The following is a 17,022-nucleotide window of genomic DNA, read 5'->3' on the forward strand; positions in this document are numbered from 1 at the left end:
AGGGTTGGCCGTGGACGATGTGCTCCCCCGGGTCTGGGCCGCGGCGTCCCTCGGAGCTGGGCCTGGGTGTGCAGCAGGCACTGCGGGGGCGGGCCCCTTTCGGGCATTTGAGGAGCTTCAGGTGACTGGGCGGGTTCGCCCAGTTTCGGGTCCGAGAGAGTATTAGGCCCGGGTGTGTAAATCGGCCACTTTCCTGACTCTGGTCCTGGCCGGCATCCACTGGAGAAGGAGCACGGTATATAGTACTTCTCGGATGGATGCAGGACCGAAGGCGGAGCGGGGATGAGCAGGCGTCCCATGTTCCGCCCTCTGGTCGCCCAGGCGGGAGAGTTAAGAGAGCGGAAGGGGACCACGGTTTTCTGGAGTCGCCCCTGCCCGGGGCATTTGCTTTTTGGGAAGTCTGTCGCCCCTGGTTGGCCCCTTCGTGGAGTTTTGAGGAACTCTTGAGTTTAAAGGATTTGGGAGGAAATTATCAAAGGCCGAGTGCAGTATGCTTGTTCTCTCTGGGTTATTTTTTTTGGAAAAGAAGGTGGAAATGTGAAAGGGTAAGAAAGTGGCAGGCAAATATTAATAGTTGGAATTTAGTTCAATTGGAATCCAAATAACGCTAGGATCTGCCTTTTGTTGGAATTAGCAGGAAAAACCTACAGTAGGAATATGTGACGTTCAGCTTTGAAACTGTTGGGGATCGCAAACCTAAGGACTGGTGATGTGAGTTCCGCCCCTGAGGCTGGCGTTCCTACTTTCTGCTAAAAACCGGCCACTGTAAAAGTGGCCTAGTGGGACTTTTTGATTTGCTCTGTTTTGAAAATCTTTTGTTATAAGTTAAAGTCAATTACTAGTAGAACTTTCAGAATTCTTCGTGTAAAAATGCTTTGTGTACAGTAATAATATTACTAGTTTTAAAAAGTCAAGGAAAGGTCAGTCAGCCCTCTTTAATTTTCCTAACAGAGAAAGCATTAGTATGACTAATACAAAGCAATAGATAATATGGCATAAAGTTGACAGTAGACTATTGAAGATTCATCAGGTGGTTAATGGCTAAAGAGAGCCCAGAGGAGTGGGGGAGGAAGCGAGTTAACTTTTCTGAACATCATGTACCATTTACTTTCGTCTCTGGTACCAGCTAGTAATAAAATTGTAGGAAAAGCTCACAACGTGTGCTTGCTTAATTAAAACCATTTTTGTGTTAAAAGAGACCATGTAAGTATTATGGCCTTCTTTTTAGGGCTTGTTTCTTTAACGCCCCATCCCCCCCCCCCCCCTTTTTTTTTTTTGAAGACTCAGGTAACTAGAGGTGTGAGTGAGATGAAAACTTGGGAATAGGGACAAACGAAATAAGGTAAATTATTTTGCCACGAAGACTTTCAGTCTTGAAGTTAATTCTGGTGTGTTAAAGGTTATTTGCAGAGCTCAGTTCTGTGAATGAATCCCTCTTCAACTTCTTGATAAAGGAGTGTCTTGCAAACTTTTCTGACGTGCATTGTTAAAACGGGTTTAGTACCACCTATCTTGCATGGTTCTGTGCAGATTGCATGCAGAGGTACACAATGCATCTAGAACCGGGCTTGGTATGTACTGATCCTGAGACTTCAGGGACACGCATGTATTTATGCTTAGAGCATAACCACTATGTGCCAGGCACAGTTCTGGTGTTTTGCAGTTGTGTAAAACACTCTTCATTGTAATACCTCATCCTATGATTATCTCTGTTTTGTAGATAGAGATTGGGACAATGTACAGGTAGAAAGAGTCCGAGTCTGGATAAGAACCTAACCAATCTGGTTGTAGAATTGGTTCTTAACCTGTGAGAAATCCTAGCTCATGGCGATCTAATATAACCCTGTAATTAAGTGAATTTGGATATAGTGTAATAGCTGATTGGCTTCGGAATTCCTTGAACTTGAGCTGCTCAGTATTGCACTGGCCATTTTATTAATATTCTGATAATGGAAACTTTCGTTTTACTCAATTTATTTATGACCTCATGTATAGTATAAACATTGCTGCTTTTTATGGCCAGGCACAGGATAATTATGATAGACCAGGAGATGAGGGGGAGTTTTATTTATTCCAGTGGTACTTACCCTATTCGAGTGGTGTACAGTAGAAGGCAGAGCTCATTATTTTTGCGGGTGTGGAAGAGGCTTCAAGAATCATTTAGCTGCTTCCAGGTAGAGGAGGCTATTTTTTTTAACTAGAGGTTACTTTGTGGGAAGATAAAGCTGGAGAGGATGGATGGGGCCGCATTAGGCTAAGGAGGTTTTACTGTGTGTGAGGAGTAGGAACAACTGAGAACTCCTGAGTCTTGGTCGTGAGCTCTGTGTTTAGAGAGAGCTCCCTGGTAAACGGCCAGTGGACTAGAGAGTAGACACTAGATAGTAGGCAAGAGTATCAGTGGAGAACGTATTGAATGGTAGAAATAAAGGACTTCTTTAAAGTAGTGGCCTGGAAATGGGTAAGAGACACAGATCAAAGATTTCATGTGTAGGTACAAGGTTTGGAATGTGGTATAGCGGGAGAGGGAGTACAAGATGGCATGGTGTTATGCCTGAGTTGTTTTAATAGTGGCTTAGCTGGTCTTTGTTCCTTATCTCCCTGTTACATCATATTTCTGTTTATGCTGCTTTTTATCCTTTTTGGTGAGCAAAGAGGAATACTGTTTCCTGTTTAGTCTGAATGTTACTTTTGCTGTACTAGGTTTATCCCTTACACCTGATCTTTACTTTGTTTTCCTTGCTCATGAAAGGCCTATTAAATCGCCTTGCTGTGTATTTGAATCTTACCCATTTTTCAAATGCTCAGCTTAGGTTCATAAATCTTTTTCTAACCAGTATAGGCTGCATTAAATAATAACATTGGTTTTCCAACTTTGCTTGATATTTATTGCTAGAGAGGTTCCTCCGGGGAATACCAGGAGCTCATCAGCAGATAGAAGTTATATCTCTAGCAAGTCTGTGCTGCACTCCTACACAGGAACAAAGGAAAAGAAAAAAACACTTTTCAAAAGGTTTTTATTTAGCACATAGCTTGACAAAAGGTTCCCTGACCCAAAAAGCTTTTCAAAACAGTGGCAAGACTGTTGCCTTGTTACAGTATTTTATGACTGAGTTTTTAATAGTTCTTAACAGTATTTTTTAGTATTTTGATCTTTCAGCATACGCACTAATTCTAGATTATGATTGAAATAAATGTTAGCGCAATGTGTTGGGAAATGCCTTTTTCTTCTTTTATCATTCATCCTTGTCTTTATCCATTGCTTTTAATTAATTCTTTTCATTATAGTAGTCGAGAATGACTAAAAAAAGAAAACGCCAAGATGATTTTCAAAAAGTAAAACTGAAAGTTGGTAAAAAGAAGCCCAAGTTACAAAATGCTACCCTTACAAACTTTAAAACAAAGACCATACATCTGCCTGAGCAACTCAAAGAGGATGGATCACTTCCAACAAACAATAGAAAACTTAACATAAAGGTAAACCATACATCTTGTTTTGATAAAATAAGATTTTCTTTGGAATCATAAAGAGTGTTATATTTTGTGAAAATTTGTTTCAACTCTTAAATATTTTGCCTAGGGTCATAGGGTTTATTGATGTTTGGAGTTTATCTTTTACCCAAATCTGATCTCTTACCATACAGTTGTATCTTTCCACTTCCTGTAGAAAGATTTGCTAAACTAAATGCACAGTTGTTTCTCCCTGGTATACTTATTTGATTATTTAATTCTTTTTTTTTTTGAGACAGGGATCACTCTTACCCAGGTTGAGCACAATGGGGTGCTATCGGCTCACGGCAGCCACGACCTCCTGGGCTCAAGTGATCCTCCTACTTTAGCCTCCCAAGTAGCTGTGGCTATAGGCGAGCATCACCATGCCTGGCTAATTTATTTTTTTGTAGAGACAAGGTTGCATTATGTTGCTCAGGCTGGTCTCAAACTCTTGGATGCAAGCTGTCCTCCGGCCAAAGCCTCCCAAGGTGCTGGGATTGTAGGTGTGAGCCATGGTGCCTGGCTGTATCTGCAAATAATCCTTAACGTGTTTTTGATATGTCAAATTTTTGATGAACAGTTTTCTAGCTGTTTTTATAGCTAATTAAGATACAATCCTGTCATTCACTTTTGAACCCATACAGCACATAGCTTATTATAGGTTCATAGTAAATACTCGAAGTCAATTGAAGTTTGAACAAGTGTTGCTTAACAATTTAACAACTTTATGGAGACATAATTTACACATAATTAAAATCACTCACCTAAAGTATACGATTTACTGGTTTTATTATATTTACAGAGCTATGCCACTATCATCATCATCTAATTTTAGAACATTTTTTTATCACTCCAGGAAGAAAACCTGTACCCATTAGGAATCACTCCTCATTTCTTTCTCCCAGCCCTAGGCAATCACTAATTTACTTCTGATGTCTGTAGATTTGCTTATTCTGGAAACTGCGTATAAATGAAATCATACAATACATGGCCTTTTTTACTGGTCTTTTACTTAGCACAATGTTTTGGAGGTTCGTCCTGGTTGTATGTAGCTCGTAGCATATATCAGAACAATAGTGCATTCCTTTCTGTTGTTGAATTGTATTTCATTGCATGATTAGGCCACATTTTGTTGATCACTCAGCAGTTAATGAAAATTTAGTTTCTAGTTTTTGGTTCTTATGAATAATGCTGTTATAAACATTTGTGTGTAGGTCTTTGTGAGGATATATATATATTTCTAGTTTTGCTTTTTAAGCCCTCAAAGTTAAATAATACTAAAGGGTTATTTGAAGTTTTTTTTCCAAAGGTTACATATATTATTCCACAAATAAAATTGTGAAGTAGTATACTCTGAATAAAACACAAACACCCTTTGAAAGACCATTTAAAACAGGCAGAAAGGACCTGCCAAATTAAGAGTATATAAATGAACCTTCCATGATGTTTGGTACATAGTAGGTTTTCAATAAATGATGGTATGATTGCTGTCACTTTAAATCATAGAGTGCCTAAGCCTACATGTAGGTTAATGTAAAGAGAGAAAATTCTAACTGAAAATTCTGTCATGTTTTTGTTAAGCTGAAAGTATTTTTCTGTTTCTGATCCTAATGAAAGCTAAATAACATTTAAAAAGTACTTATTGAAGCAGTTTCCCCAAGGAGTGTCAGTTTACTAGTATAGTGTTAGCATGTTTATTTCAAATTGATAAGTATGTAAGTATACATCTAACATTTGTATTTTTATTTATAGGATTTGCTGTCACAGATGCATCACTACAATGCTGGGGTTAAACAAAGTGCTCTTCTTGGACTTAAAGAACTTTTGTCTCAATACCCATTTATAATTGATGCACACCTTTCAAACATATTAAGTGAAGTGACTGCTGTGTTTACAGATAAAGATGCTAATGTACGATTAGCAGCAGTTCAACTTCTTCAATTCCTGGCCCCTAAAATACGAGCTGAACAAATTTCTCCATTTTTTCCTTTGGTAAGTGCCCATCTCTCTAGTGCCATGACTCACATTACTGAAGGAATTCAGGAGGACTCTTTAAAAGTTTTGGACATTCTGCTGGAACAGTACCCAGCTCTAATTACTGGCCGTAGCAGTATATTGCTTAAGAATTTTGTAGAGCTTATTTCTCATCAGCAGCTGTCCAAAGGACTGATAAATAGAGACAGATCCCAGTCCTGGATACTTTCTGTAAATCCTAATCGGAGACTCACTTCTCAGCAATGGAGGCTGAAAGTCTTAGTGAGACTCAGTAAATTCCTTCAGGCCTTGGCAGATGGATCCAGTAGGTTGAGAGAAAGTGAAGGACTTCAGGAACAAAAAGAAAATCCCCATGCCACTAGCAACTCCATTTTTATCAACTGGAAGGAACATGCCAACGACCAGCAACACATCCAGGTTTATGAAAATGGGGGTTCACAGCCAAATGTCAGTTCACAGTTCAGGCTACGGTAAGAAGGATTTCAGTTATGTCCACACTCAGTTTTCCTGTATTGAATTATAACTGCTGACCATTGATGACTATTGGTGGGAATACATGCAGTTGTCTTTCATAGTTTTCATATAGTTACTCATGATTTGATTTACTGATGGGAAGAGTCATTTGTATGTTAATTTATTAATTTATAGCAAAGCCTATACTTGATAACATCTGTTGGCTTTGTCATCTTTGTTGAGTTTCATGTTTCATACTAGTTTTGATGTAATTATCAGCTTATGGTACTTCATTTTACTAGTACTTTATATTTAAGATTAAATTAGCAAGGAGTAATAAACATTTTTTAATCACTAAATTTTTTTCTTTCTTACCCTTATTAGGTATCTAGTTGGAGGACTAAGTGGTGTGGATGACGGCCTATCATCTACTGAAAACCTAAAAGGATTTATTGAGATAATAATTCCATTGCTAATTGAGTGCTGGGTTGAAGCTGTACCTCCACAACTAGCTACTCCTGTTGGAAATGGTATAGAACGAGAGCCTCTACAGGTTATGCAACAAATTCTTAATATTATTTCCCTTCTGTGGAAACTTTCTAAACAACAGGATGAAACTCATAAATTGGTGAGAACTAATGGTTCTTTATTTTCTTAGTATTGCCTTTTATCGTAAATGGGAAGATTAGAGATGAGCTCATTGGTACTAATTGGTTATGTATTTTCTCAAAAGTATCCCGGGTTTATCTGTAAACTTGTTTTGCACAAAACTACAAATTAGTTTTCTGAGGTTTTTTGTGAATGCGTATATTTTCAGCATGAAATGCATAACTCATTATGCTTGATTCCATTAATTTTTATTAGGTATAATTCACAGTAGTGTTATGGTGTATTGTTTATGGCAGATTGTGTTGGAACATTCTAGTTTCTGAAGGTCTCTTATAGTATTTAAAAAGTTGCTTATTAAGTAGTCTTTTTGAATTTATTCCACATTGCCTAGTAGAAATGGACAAAACTAAATAGCTCATAGCCAGACTTGAATTGTTCTAAGTGTTGTGTTATAGTGAATGTAGTGCATAGTGTATGCTACACTTTTTCTGTGCAACCAAGGAAGAACAAGCCATGAGATTAAGTTGGTGCTTAATTAATATGGTAACACGCTTAAAAGGGGCAGCTGCAGAAGCAAGATTTCAAAGAGAAGCATCTGGTTTTCAGAAGAATTGCTGTAAGGACTTTTGACAAGGCAGGTGTGAATCCTTGAAGTTTTCTGTGTATATGTAAAACTGAGTAGGTAGTTTTCTTGTTTTTGTGTTATTTTTATTTCAAGTTGAAGTTTAGAATGAGTTAGTATGCTGCATAAAATAAGATGGGATAAGTTAAGTAGTATTTGATAATCTTGAAAAGCATTATAGAATTTTAGTAAGGTGTGTATTTTAAAAGCGTGTTCTATTGCTATTAACCCATCATCTGTAGGGATGTTTTGTGAATTGCTTTTTTAAATAAGATGGCATTTTGTCGTTTACAGTTTTGAGACTTTGTTTTATGATTCATTGCATGCATTGGCAAAAAATTGATCAGGGCTATAATGTATGATTTTGAGAAAGCAAAGCTTGCTTCTCATATGGCAATTAATTTGTGATATAGGCTAGAGACAGTATGAAGGTATATAGCTCCTTAAAACAAAAAAAAAGTATTGCTTATAGTCTATCTGAAAAGTTGAGATAGAAAATAAAAGTAATGATTGTCCTTAAGATGTCCTATAAAAAAGGAAAAGTAATGATATTCAGCACTGACTTTGAGTGCTAGTTTTTTTTCTTTTTTCTTTTTTTTTTTTTAGATGGAGTTTCACTCTTGTCACCCAGGCTGGAGTGCAGTGGCGCCATCTCAGCTCACTGCAACCTCTGCCTCCCAGGTTTAAGTGATTCTTCTGCCTGAGCCTCCTGAGTACCTGGAATTACAGACATACGCCACCAAGCCCGGCTAATTTTTTGTGTTTTTAGTAGAGATGGGGTTTTGCCATGTTGGCCAGGCTGGTCTTGAACTCCTGACCTCAGGTGATCTGTTTGCCTTGGCCTCCCAAAGTACTGTGATTACAGGCGTGAGCCACTGCTTGCTGCCTAGTTTTTTCATTTTTAGAGAGCCAAGAAGTAAAAATTCCGAGCTTCTTTGGTGTTTGGTTACATATAAGCTCCAGTAAACTTTGGTTACTGCTTTGTTAGTAGTGTTTGTATTTAGATAGAATAGTAGGACCAAAATACAAAATCTGAAAATTCATTAATTATGCAAGTTTTGGGTCATCTTATCATTTGGATAACACTAACAAAGGATCTGAATACTGCTTTAATTTTATAGATATTTAAAACAGTATGATTTAGAACTATTTTGTGCTGTTATAACTAGGCTTATTAGCAGCTAATTAATGTAGAATGGTAAGTTTCAAAGACTGCATAGACTGTTGAAGACGAGAATATTAAATTGAGATACTGTATAAAACTGAAATAAATTGAGAGAAGATGGTTAATTCAGATAGGAATGTTATTTAAAAACATCTACTGGTAGAATTTTCTTAATTCACCTTGGCAGATTTGTAATAACTTGATAAGAACCATTATCTTAAAAAAAAATGAACTATTAACTTAGAGACAGAGTATAAGATGTAGATTATTGGTATAATCTATTCAAAATGATAGATTGTTAGTACGATTCTATACAAAATGATATTAAAATGCGAGTTCTGGTCTTGAACTTTTTGCCTCAAATGGTCCTTGCACCTTGGCTTCCCAAAGTGCTGGGATTACAGGCATGAGCCACTTTGCCTGGCCACAGCCTAATCTTTAGGAGGAACCAAATAGCATTCCTTGGCATTAAACTCAAATCATGTACCATAAGCTGAATTTGTAACTCATTGCTATCAGAAAATCTGTAGATTTTTCTATTGGTAAATTGGTGTCTTGATTAGGTGTAGTCTTAGGACCACTGACTGCTTGCTTTTACATGTTGGTGCTGCGGCTTAATGCATTTAGTTTGCTAGTATTTGCAGCACAGTTGAGAAATTTCACTTGTATTCAAGTAATTAAAAAAAAAAAACTTTTTAGTAATTTAAAGCTTTGATCCTTGTTTTGAAAAGAAGTCTCAGGGTACATTAAGTCTTACTTGAAGTGGTTGAATAGTCAGATCCTTTAATAATCAACTGAAGTTGTTTATTTCTTAAATACATTTCCTTAATAGCTAGCTACCTGCATCCTTGATATAGCTAGTTTTTAAAATAAAAGTACAATTTAACATTAAATTTTTGATTTACTATGGTTTTTCTGGTACTATATTAATAGGGTAGTATTATATGTTATAAAAATTGTGTCTTAGCTTTTCATTTAATGCTTGGCTTGCTTGCTACTTTTTCTCTTTGTGTCTCATTGCTTTTATCCTTTTCCTATGAGGATTAGTTTGTAACCAAACACTGATATAGTCATACTTTTTGAGGCACTTCTTCAAAGCTTTATTGGGCATCAATAAATATGGCTACTTAATTACAATGTAAAATTCAATTCCTTGGTCACACTAGCCATGTTTCAAGTGCTCAACATCTACATGTGGGTAGTGGGTACTGTATTGGACGGTGCAGACATAGAACAGTTTGATCATTACAGAAAGGTCTTTTGAGTAGTACTATTCTAGACTCAGGCTACAGAGATAAACATGGTTGATAAGGTGCTTTCCCTCATGGTATGTATCTTCTGATGGGGTGAGTAGACAGTAAACAAACATAGTGTCAGTGCTCGGAAGAAAGATGAAAGTGAAACAGGGTATAAAGAGAGCATATTGCAGGAACAGGGAGGGGGAGCTATTTTAGATAGGTTGTCAGGAAATGCTGTCTCAGAATAAGATAGTTGGGTGTCATTGAATGAAGTGAAGGAGAAAGTCTTGTCAACATCTGTGGGAAGAACATTCAGGCATAGGAAACAGCAAGTACAAAGGCCTTGGGGTGAGAACAGGTTTGCATATTTGAAGAATGACTGGAGGGCCTGTGCAAATGAGGTACTAGGAGAATATTTGAAGATGGGGGAGAAGAGTTAGAGTGGCCAGATTATGTGGGACTCTGTGGTCTCTTGTAAGGAGTTTGGATTTTATCCTGAGCGTGGCAAAAAGACCATTGGAGGGTTCTGAGCAGAGGAGTGGCATGATCTGCATTATATTTATTAAGCTTTAATATGCTTAATTTACAAAAATAGAACACTAGTGAATTCCCAAGTGCTTACAGTCTAACTCTAGTAACCATCATCTCTTGGATGACCAGTCCTGTCCTACATGTATGTACACTCATTTCCTTTCCCGCTTCCTGTATCATTTTGAAACATGAGATTATGTTTTAAAAGATCACCCTGCTGCTGTGTGGGGAATGGTGTCTAGTGGTTGAAGTAATGAGAAGTAGCTGGATCCAGGTAAAGCCAGCAGGACTGCTGGTATGTATAATGAAAGAAAGAGGAGTCAAGGATGATGCCAGCATTACATTGCCCGAATGAGAAAGGTTATTTGGTAGGGAGAATTTGGTTTTATTCATGCTAAGTTTTAAGATGCTTATCAGAAGTTGAGGCAATGTCAAGTATACATTTGTATATAAAATCAGGAGTTCAGGCAGAAATGGTTCAAGTACTATTACTAGGCAAATCCAAACATTTAGAAGTCAGAAAGAAGAGAACCCAGTAAAGATACTAAGGAGGAACAATAATTGGGCTGTAAGGCTGGGTGTGGTGGCTCATGCCTGTAATCCCTGCATTTTGGGAGGCCAAGGGGGGTGGATCATTTGAGGTCAGAAGTTCAAGACCAACCTGGTGAACATGGTGAAGTCCCGTCTCTACTAAAAATGCAAAAATGAGCTGAGCGTGGTGGTAGGCACCTGTAATCCCAGCTACTTAGGAAATTGAGGCATGAGAATCGCTTGAACCTGGGAGGCGGAGATTGCAGTGAGCTGAGATGGTGCCACTGTACTCCAGCCTGGGCAACAGAATGAGACTTCTTTCTCAGAAAAGAAAAATTGAGTTGTAGGATAACCAGCTGTTTTAGCACCTGAAGTCCCATATCTGGGAATCTTCTCAGTCTCTGACAAAATGGATTGTTGGGTTACCCTGGATAAGAGGAAATAAAGAATACTCTGATCTGGAATTAGACAGTGTTTCCATAGGAGGGAAATGGTAAATTCACCAAAACTACTTAAGCATTTTAAGGAAATGCATTGCTTTGTGAAATTGTTGACCTTTAATGGGAAATAATGGAATTGCTGGAGAATAGAGTTATGGTACAGATAGAACATCAGGAAGAAAGACTTTCTTGTGTATTTCATAAACATTGCATTGATAGTCCAAATTCAGAATTTTCTTAAGTCTCAGATATTTTCACTTTTTCACTTAAGCAGCAGACAGAATGCAAGTAAAAGTAATTATTAAGCACCAAAAGGATCTATGGATGAAAACTGAATGCTTTAACAGTTCATTCTGAGTTTAAAATTGGCTTACATATTACTGGTAGAAAGTGTACTATGATGGGACATTTATTTTACAAGTTGTCAATTTTCTTCCAGTTTTATTGGTTATTTTACATTTTTTTCTTGTAGATTTTACTAATCTTTGCTATTTCAATAGGAGTCATGGCTTCGAAAGAACTACCTTATTGATTTCAAACACCATTTTATGAGTCGTTTTCCATATGCCTTAAAAGAAATAACCAAGCACAAAAGGAAAGAGACAAATAAAAGGTATTTTGATTCTTTTTCACTATATAACCTTGAAAAGCTGTTTAACCTGAAATTATCAGAAGATAATTAGCCTTAATATGGAACTTTGTACGCTGCTGTGTATTTATGTCTGGATTTTGTGAAAATAAAAGTAGTATGGCTGATTTTTGGACAAGTCAGTTTGAGCCTTGGGATTAACAGTTTTTAAATTTTGTTTAAGTCTGTAAAATGATTTTTTTTGTGCTAGGTGAGTGTATCAACTTACGTAAATACAAATTTAATAAAAGTTGCCAGGGTGGATGGTTTATTTGGGTGAGGCCCTGTGAGATTATTGAATCTCATAAGCAACAGAATATTGTGATGATCATCTAGTTTTGCCCTCATTTATACATGAGGAACCTAGTAGTGAAGCTAATATCAGTATCCTGAAGGAAGAAGGATAATTGGAGAAAAATCAGAAGTAAAGGGTAACTGATTAGAAGGTGAAGGTTAAAAAGAAAATAGTAAGCCTAGAAATTATTTAAAGTGACTACGTCAAGTAAGAGCAGATAAATGTGAGAACCACTTATGTAATAAAATTCGACAAGCAGGTACAAGCTGAAACACTAATAATGTAGTTCCCGTAAATGAGCAAACACTTGCAAGGGATCTTAAAGTCTGTCAGAGGCTCTTAAATATATCAAAGGGAATATACTAGCTAGAAAATCATTGAGGTTTTTTGAACAGGGTTCAGAGGATATGCTTAGAAGCAGTATTTCAGGCATAAAAGTTTTTCATTCATTCACTAAATATTTATTTTGGTTGCTAACTGTGAACAAGGGAGAACAAAGTATTGTGATAGAAAGGATGAGATTTTTTAAGCTATGTAACCTGCTCTGCTAAGCAGTTATATTATTTTTTTTTGAGATGGAGTCTCACTCTGTTGCCCAGGCTGTGGCACCATCTCAGCTGACCGCAACCTCTGCCTCCCGGGTTCAAGTGATCCTGCCGCTTCAGCCTTCCAAGAAGCTGAGATCACAAGTGTGCACCATCATGCCTGGCTAATTTTTGCATTTTTAGTAGAGACAGGGTTTCACCATGTTGGCCAGTCTGGTCTTGAACTCCTGACCTCAAGTGATCTGCCCAGGTCAGCCTCTCAAAGTGGTGGGATTACAGGTGTGAGCCACTGCGCCCGCCCTTAAGCAGTTATATTCTAAATCATAAAGGAGTGTTAGGATCCAGTCATGAGACAGAAACCTCGACAGTGGTTTTTTAACAAGAGAATTTATTATAAAGAATTGTTAACTAGGTATACAAAGGAAGTTAGGTATTGTGGAGGTAGCAACTACAGGAAGCAGATAGTACTTGTAGAACTGGGAGAACAAGGAAGAAGCTTGGAGGAAAGGAGCCAAAACTCCAACCTCTGAGAACGGGATGCTCCTCAGCGGGTACTGTTATCTTGAGCTGAGAGCAAGGGCCCTATAGGGATGGGGCCCAGTACTTTGAAAAGGCAGTGCTGGCTGGCTGGTGCTGACGTTTCTTAGAGGCATGACGTTTCTGGTTCTGAGTCAGAAATACTACAAAGTGGAGTCTGCTGTGGCTGCTGTAATGAACTGCAAATGACCTGAAGAAGAGCTACTGATTGACACTGGCAGCTATAGGAAACAAAAACAAAACTAGCAAGCAAACAGAGAGTGTCCCATCTTGTCTTACAGTTTTCTAGTCTCTTTCTACTGCCTTTATTGGCAGAGCCTAATAAGCCATCTCCAAAGGGAAAAATATGGGTCACGGAGTCCCAACCCCAGGGTCACAAAGCAGAGTATAGAGGATAACTTTCAAGCTGAGAAACAGTAGCTCAGTAACTGGCAGGAGAAGTAAATATATATATGTAACACAAAGCAGTATGTAAGTATATTAGAACTGTGCAGCTAAGTGCTATAGGAATTCATAGCAAGATCACTTGTTAGGATAAACAGACAAAGCTAAATGGAAGAGTAGTATTTGAACTGGGTTTGAACATGAATGGTTTCAGCAGGTGGAAATGCAAGGGATGAGACTATTGTAACTGGAGGAGATAGCATGTAAGAAAGCTATAGGATTAGGAAATGGATGGAGAACATGGATCTGGGTCCAGTCTAATTTTTTTCACTGGCCTTGATGTGGAAGTCATTTCTTGACTCGAGTTCATTTATCTTTCAGATCCTTTTGTTTGGCATTAAAGACGTTGACTCAGTCAGAACTGTTTCAGGGAGCTTCTGGAGTTGAGGGGACAGAATCAAAGGACACTTCATTGAGCAAAATGTTAGATTTTTTTTTCCCCCTTACAATTTTCTTACTTGAATTTTTATTCTGGGGTTTATAAGTAAGCTTCAGAAAGAAAGTCCATGAACTCTTGAAGTATTGATAGAGAATTATATGTGTATTTTTTCAGATAAGGCATTCCAAAAATAATTTTCATCAAAATATGATTAAATTGTGGTTAAGGTGTTTAGGATTTAGTAAATAAATTATTCAGTGTAAATAAGTTATTTAAGAGTGTATTGGTGTATCATTCAAGAAATTTATTGGACTCTTATGTGCAAGGCATTTATTGTACTAGTTGCTGAGCATTTTGTGGTAAAGGAAATAGGGTACTAGTTCTCATGGAGTACAGTGTAATGAAAAAGACATCTATTTCACTTGATTCTTTAATCAGTGACTGATTTTGATAAACATAGTGAAGGAAGAGCTTAGATTAATACAGGAGTATGTAATAAGGAGTTGGTCCTGATCTTTCATGGAGGGAAGACCATCTTAGAGAAGGCGGCCCTGACGGAAGTGACAGTGTGCTGAGATACAAATGGGAAAAAAAGAAAAGGAAATAATTTTATGAAGAGATTGAGATGATGAAATTGAGGGATTTTTAGCAAAGATGGATTGACAGTATAACCTACTTTTCATAAGATTCCCACCAGTGACTGATTTTTGGAGGGCCTACAGACTGCTCTTAAGTAAGTGCATTAAATACTTAGCAAATAGCCTGTGAACGGCGGCACAAATCAAAGTTAGGGTAGTCAACAGTGGTCTAGGCCAAAGGTCCCCAATCATGTTGCTATGAGGACTGGTTTCATGGAAAACAATTTTTCCACGGACCTGAGGTGGGAGGGTTGGTTTTGGTATGATTCAAGTGCATTACATTTATTGTGTGCTTTATTTCTATTATTATTATGTTGTAATATGTATTGAAATAATTACACAGTTTACCATAATGTAAAATCAGTGGGAGCCCTGAGCTTGTTTCCCCGTAGCTAGACGGTCCTATCTGGGGGTGATGGGAGACAGTGACAAATCTTGAGGCATTGGACTCTCATAAGGAGCATGCACCGTAGATCCGTTGCATGCACAGTTCACAATAGGGTTCGTGCTCCTATGAGAATCTAATGCTGCTACTGATATGACAGGAGGCTGAGCTCAGGCAGTACTGTGAGCAGTAGGGAATAGCTGTAAACACAGATGAAGCTTCACCCTCCCGCCGCTTACCTGCTGCGGTGCAGCCTTGGTCCTGACAGGCCACAGACTAGTGCCAGCCTGTGGCCCAGGGTTGGGGGATCCCTGATCTAGGCCAGTGTTGATCCGCTTATTCATGTACCCTCAGTGTATTGTTACTTTTATTTTTTATTGTATTTATTGAGACAGAGTTTCACTCTTGTTGCCCAGGCTGGAGTGCAGTGGTGCAATCTTGGCTCACTGCAACCTCTGCCTCCTGGTTTCAGGCGATTCTCCTGCCTCAGCCTCTCAAGTAGCTGGGATTACAGGCATGTGCCACCATGCCTGGCTAATTTTTTGTATCTTGTAGAGATAGGATTTCACTATGTTGACCAGGCTGGTCTTGAACTCTGACCTCAGGTGATCCACCCACCTCAGCCTCCCTAAGTGTTGGGATTACAGGCATGAGCCACCATGCCTAGTCTGTATTTTTAACCTGATGTCTACCTTTTTAAATCTCAGGTTGAAATACAGAGTTAAAAAAGATAGAATTTATTTTTATTGGGGTAACATATATATATAACATTAACCTTTTAAACCACTTTTTAAGTGTACAGTTTAGTGGCGTTAAGTACTTTCACATTATTGTGTGATCATCATTACCATCTATTGCCAGAATTTGTCATCCCAAACTGAAGCTCTGTATTCAAATAACCCCCACATACTCCTCTGCCTCTAGCTTCTGGTAACTACTGTTCTGCTTTCTGTCTCTATGAATTTGCCTATTCTAGGTGCCTTTTATATGTAGAATATTGCAGCGTTTGTCCTTTTGTGTCTAACAGATCTTCAGGGTTCATGTTGTAGTATGTATTAAAATTTCATTTTTTCCTTTTTTTAAATAGACTTTATTTTTTAGAGAAGTTTTAGGGCCAAAGCAAAATTGAGCAAAAAGCAGAGAGTTCTCATGTGCATTGCATGACACTTAGTGACTGGGATATATTCTGAGAAATGTGTCATTAGGTGATACCATCTTGTGAACATCTTAAGGTGTACTGTACTCCCTGCCTCCACACTTGTGTGGCCTGTCAACATCCTGCACCAGAGCGGTACATTTGTTACAGTCAATGAACCTCCATTCTTAATACATCAATACCACCTAAAGTGATACTTGACATTAGGGTTCACTTTTGGTGTTACACATTATGTGAATTTTCATAAATATATAATGATATGCGTCCACCATTATAATATCATACAGAGTAGTTTCATTGACTAAAAAAAATCCTCTGTGCTCTGCCTAGCTTGTCATCCCTCTCTCCCTCGTAACTCTTGGTGACTACCTACCTTTGTTTATTGTCTCCATAGTTTTGCCTTTTTCAGAATATCGTATAGTTGGAGTCATACAGTATATATGCTTTTCAACTGGTTTCTTTCACTTAGCAGTATTCATTTTAAGGCTCTTCCATTTCATTTAATGGCTTGATAATTTCTTTACAGTGCTAAATACTATTCCATTGTATTAATACATATACATAACATTTTGTTTATCTGTCAGTGGGCATTTGGGTTTTTTCTTGTCTTTTAGCTGTTGTAAATAATGCTGCTATGAACATTACTCCATTAGTTTATGTACATTTATTGTTTCACCAATACCATCTTGTTTTGCTTATTATAGCTTTCAGTGAGTCTGGAAATGGGGAGTTTGAGTCTTCCAGCTTTGTTTTGCTTTAGTGTTTTGGTCTTTCTTTCTTTCTTTCTTTCTTTCTTTCTTTCTTTCTTTCTTTCTTTCTTTCTTTCTTTTCTTTCTTTCTTTCTTTTCTTTCTTTCTTTTCTTTCTCTTTCTTTCTTTCTTTCTTTCTTTCTTTCTTTCTTTCTTTCTTTCTTTCTTTCTTTCTTTCTTGTCTTTCTTTCCT

General features: G+C 37.7%; 1 protein-coding gene across 4 annotated transcripts in view; it reads left to right on the forward strand.

Moving 5' to 3' along the window:
* TEX10 (testis expressed 10) overlaps positions 1 to 17,022 on the forward strand; it is a 49,452-nt gene that overhangs the window by 277 nt on the left and 32,153 nt on the right. For 2 of the 4 annotated variants that reach the window (XM_017527799.1, XM_017527801.1), the window contains exons 2-5: positions 3,286 to 3,474; positions 5,242 to 5,954; positions 6,322 to 6,565; positions 11,574 to 11,686. In XM_017527799.1, the coding sequence (XP_017383288.1) occupies positions 3,295 to 3,474; positions 5,242 to 5,954; positions 6,322 to 6,565; positions 11,574 to 11,686 (1,250 nt within the window). In that variant the 5' untranslated portion in view covers positions 3,286 to 3,294. The remainder of the gene's footprint in view (positions 1 to 3,285; positions 3,475 to 5,241; positions 5,955 to 6,321; positions 6,566 to 11,573; positions 11,687 to 17,022) is intronic. The other 2 variants (XM_017527800.2, XM_017527802.2) reach the window with 1 other exon arrangement.

Source organism: Cebus imitator, unplaced genomic scaffold (assembly GCF_001604975.1).
Source record: "Cebus imitator isolate Cc_AM_T3 unplaced genomic scaffold, Cebus_imitator-1.0 Scaffold51, whole genome shotgun sequence".
In the NCBI taxonomy this organism is placed as follows: domain Eukaryota; kingdom Metazoa; phylum Chordata; class Mammalia; order Primates; family Cebidae; genus Cebus; species Cebus imitator.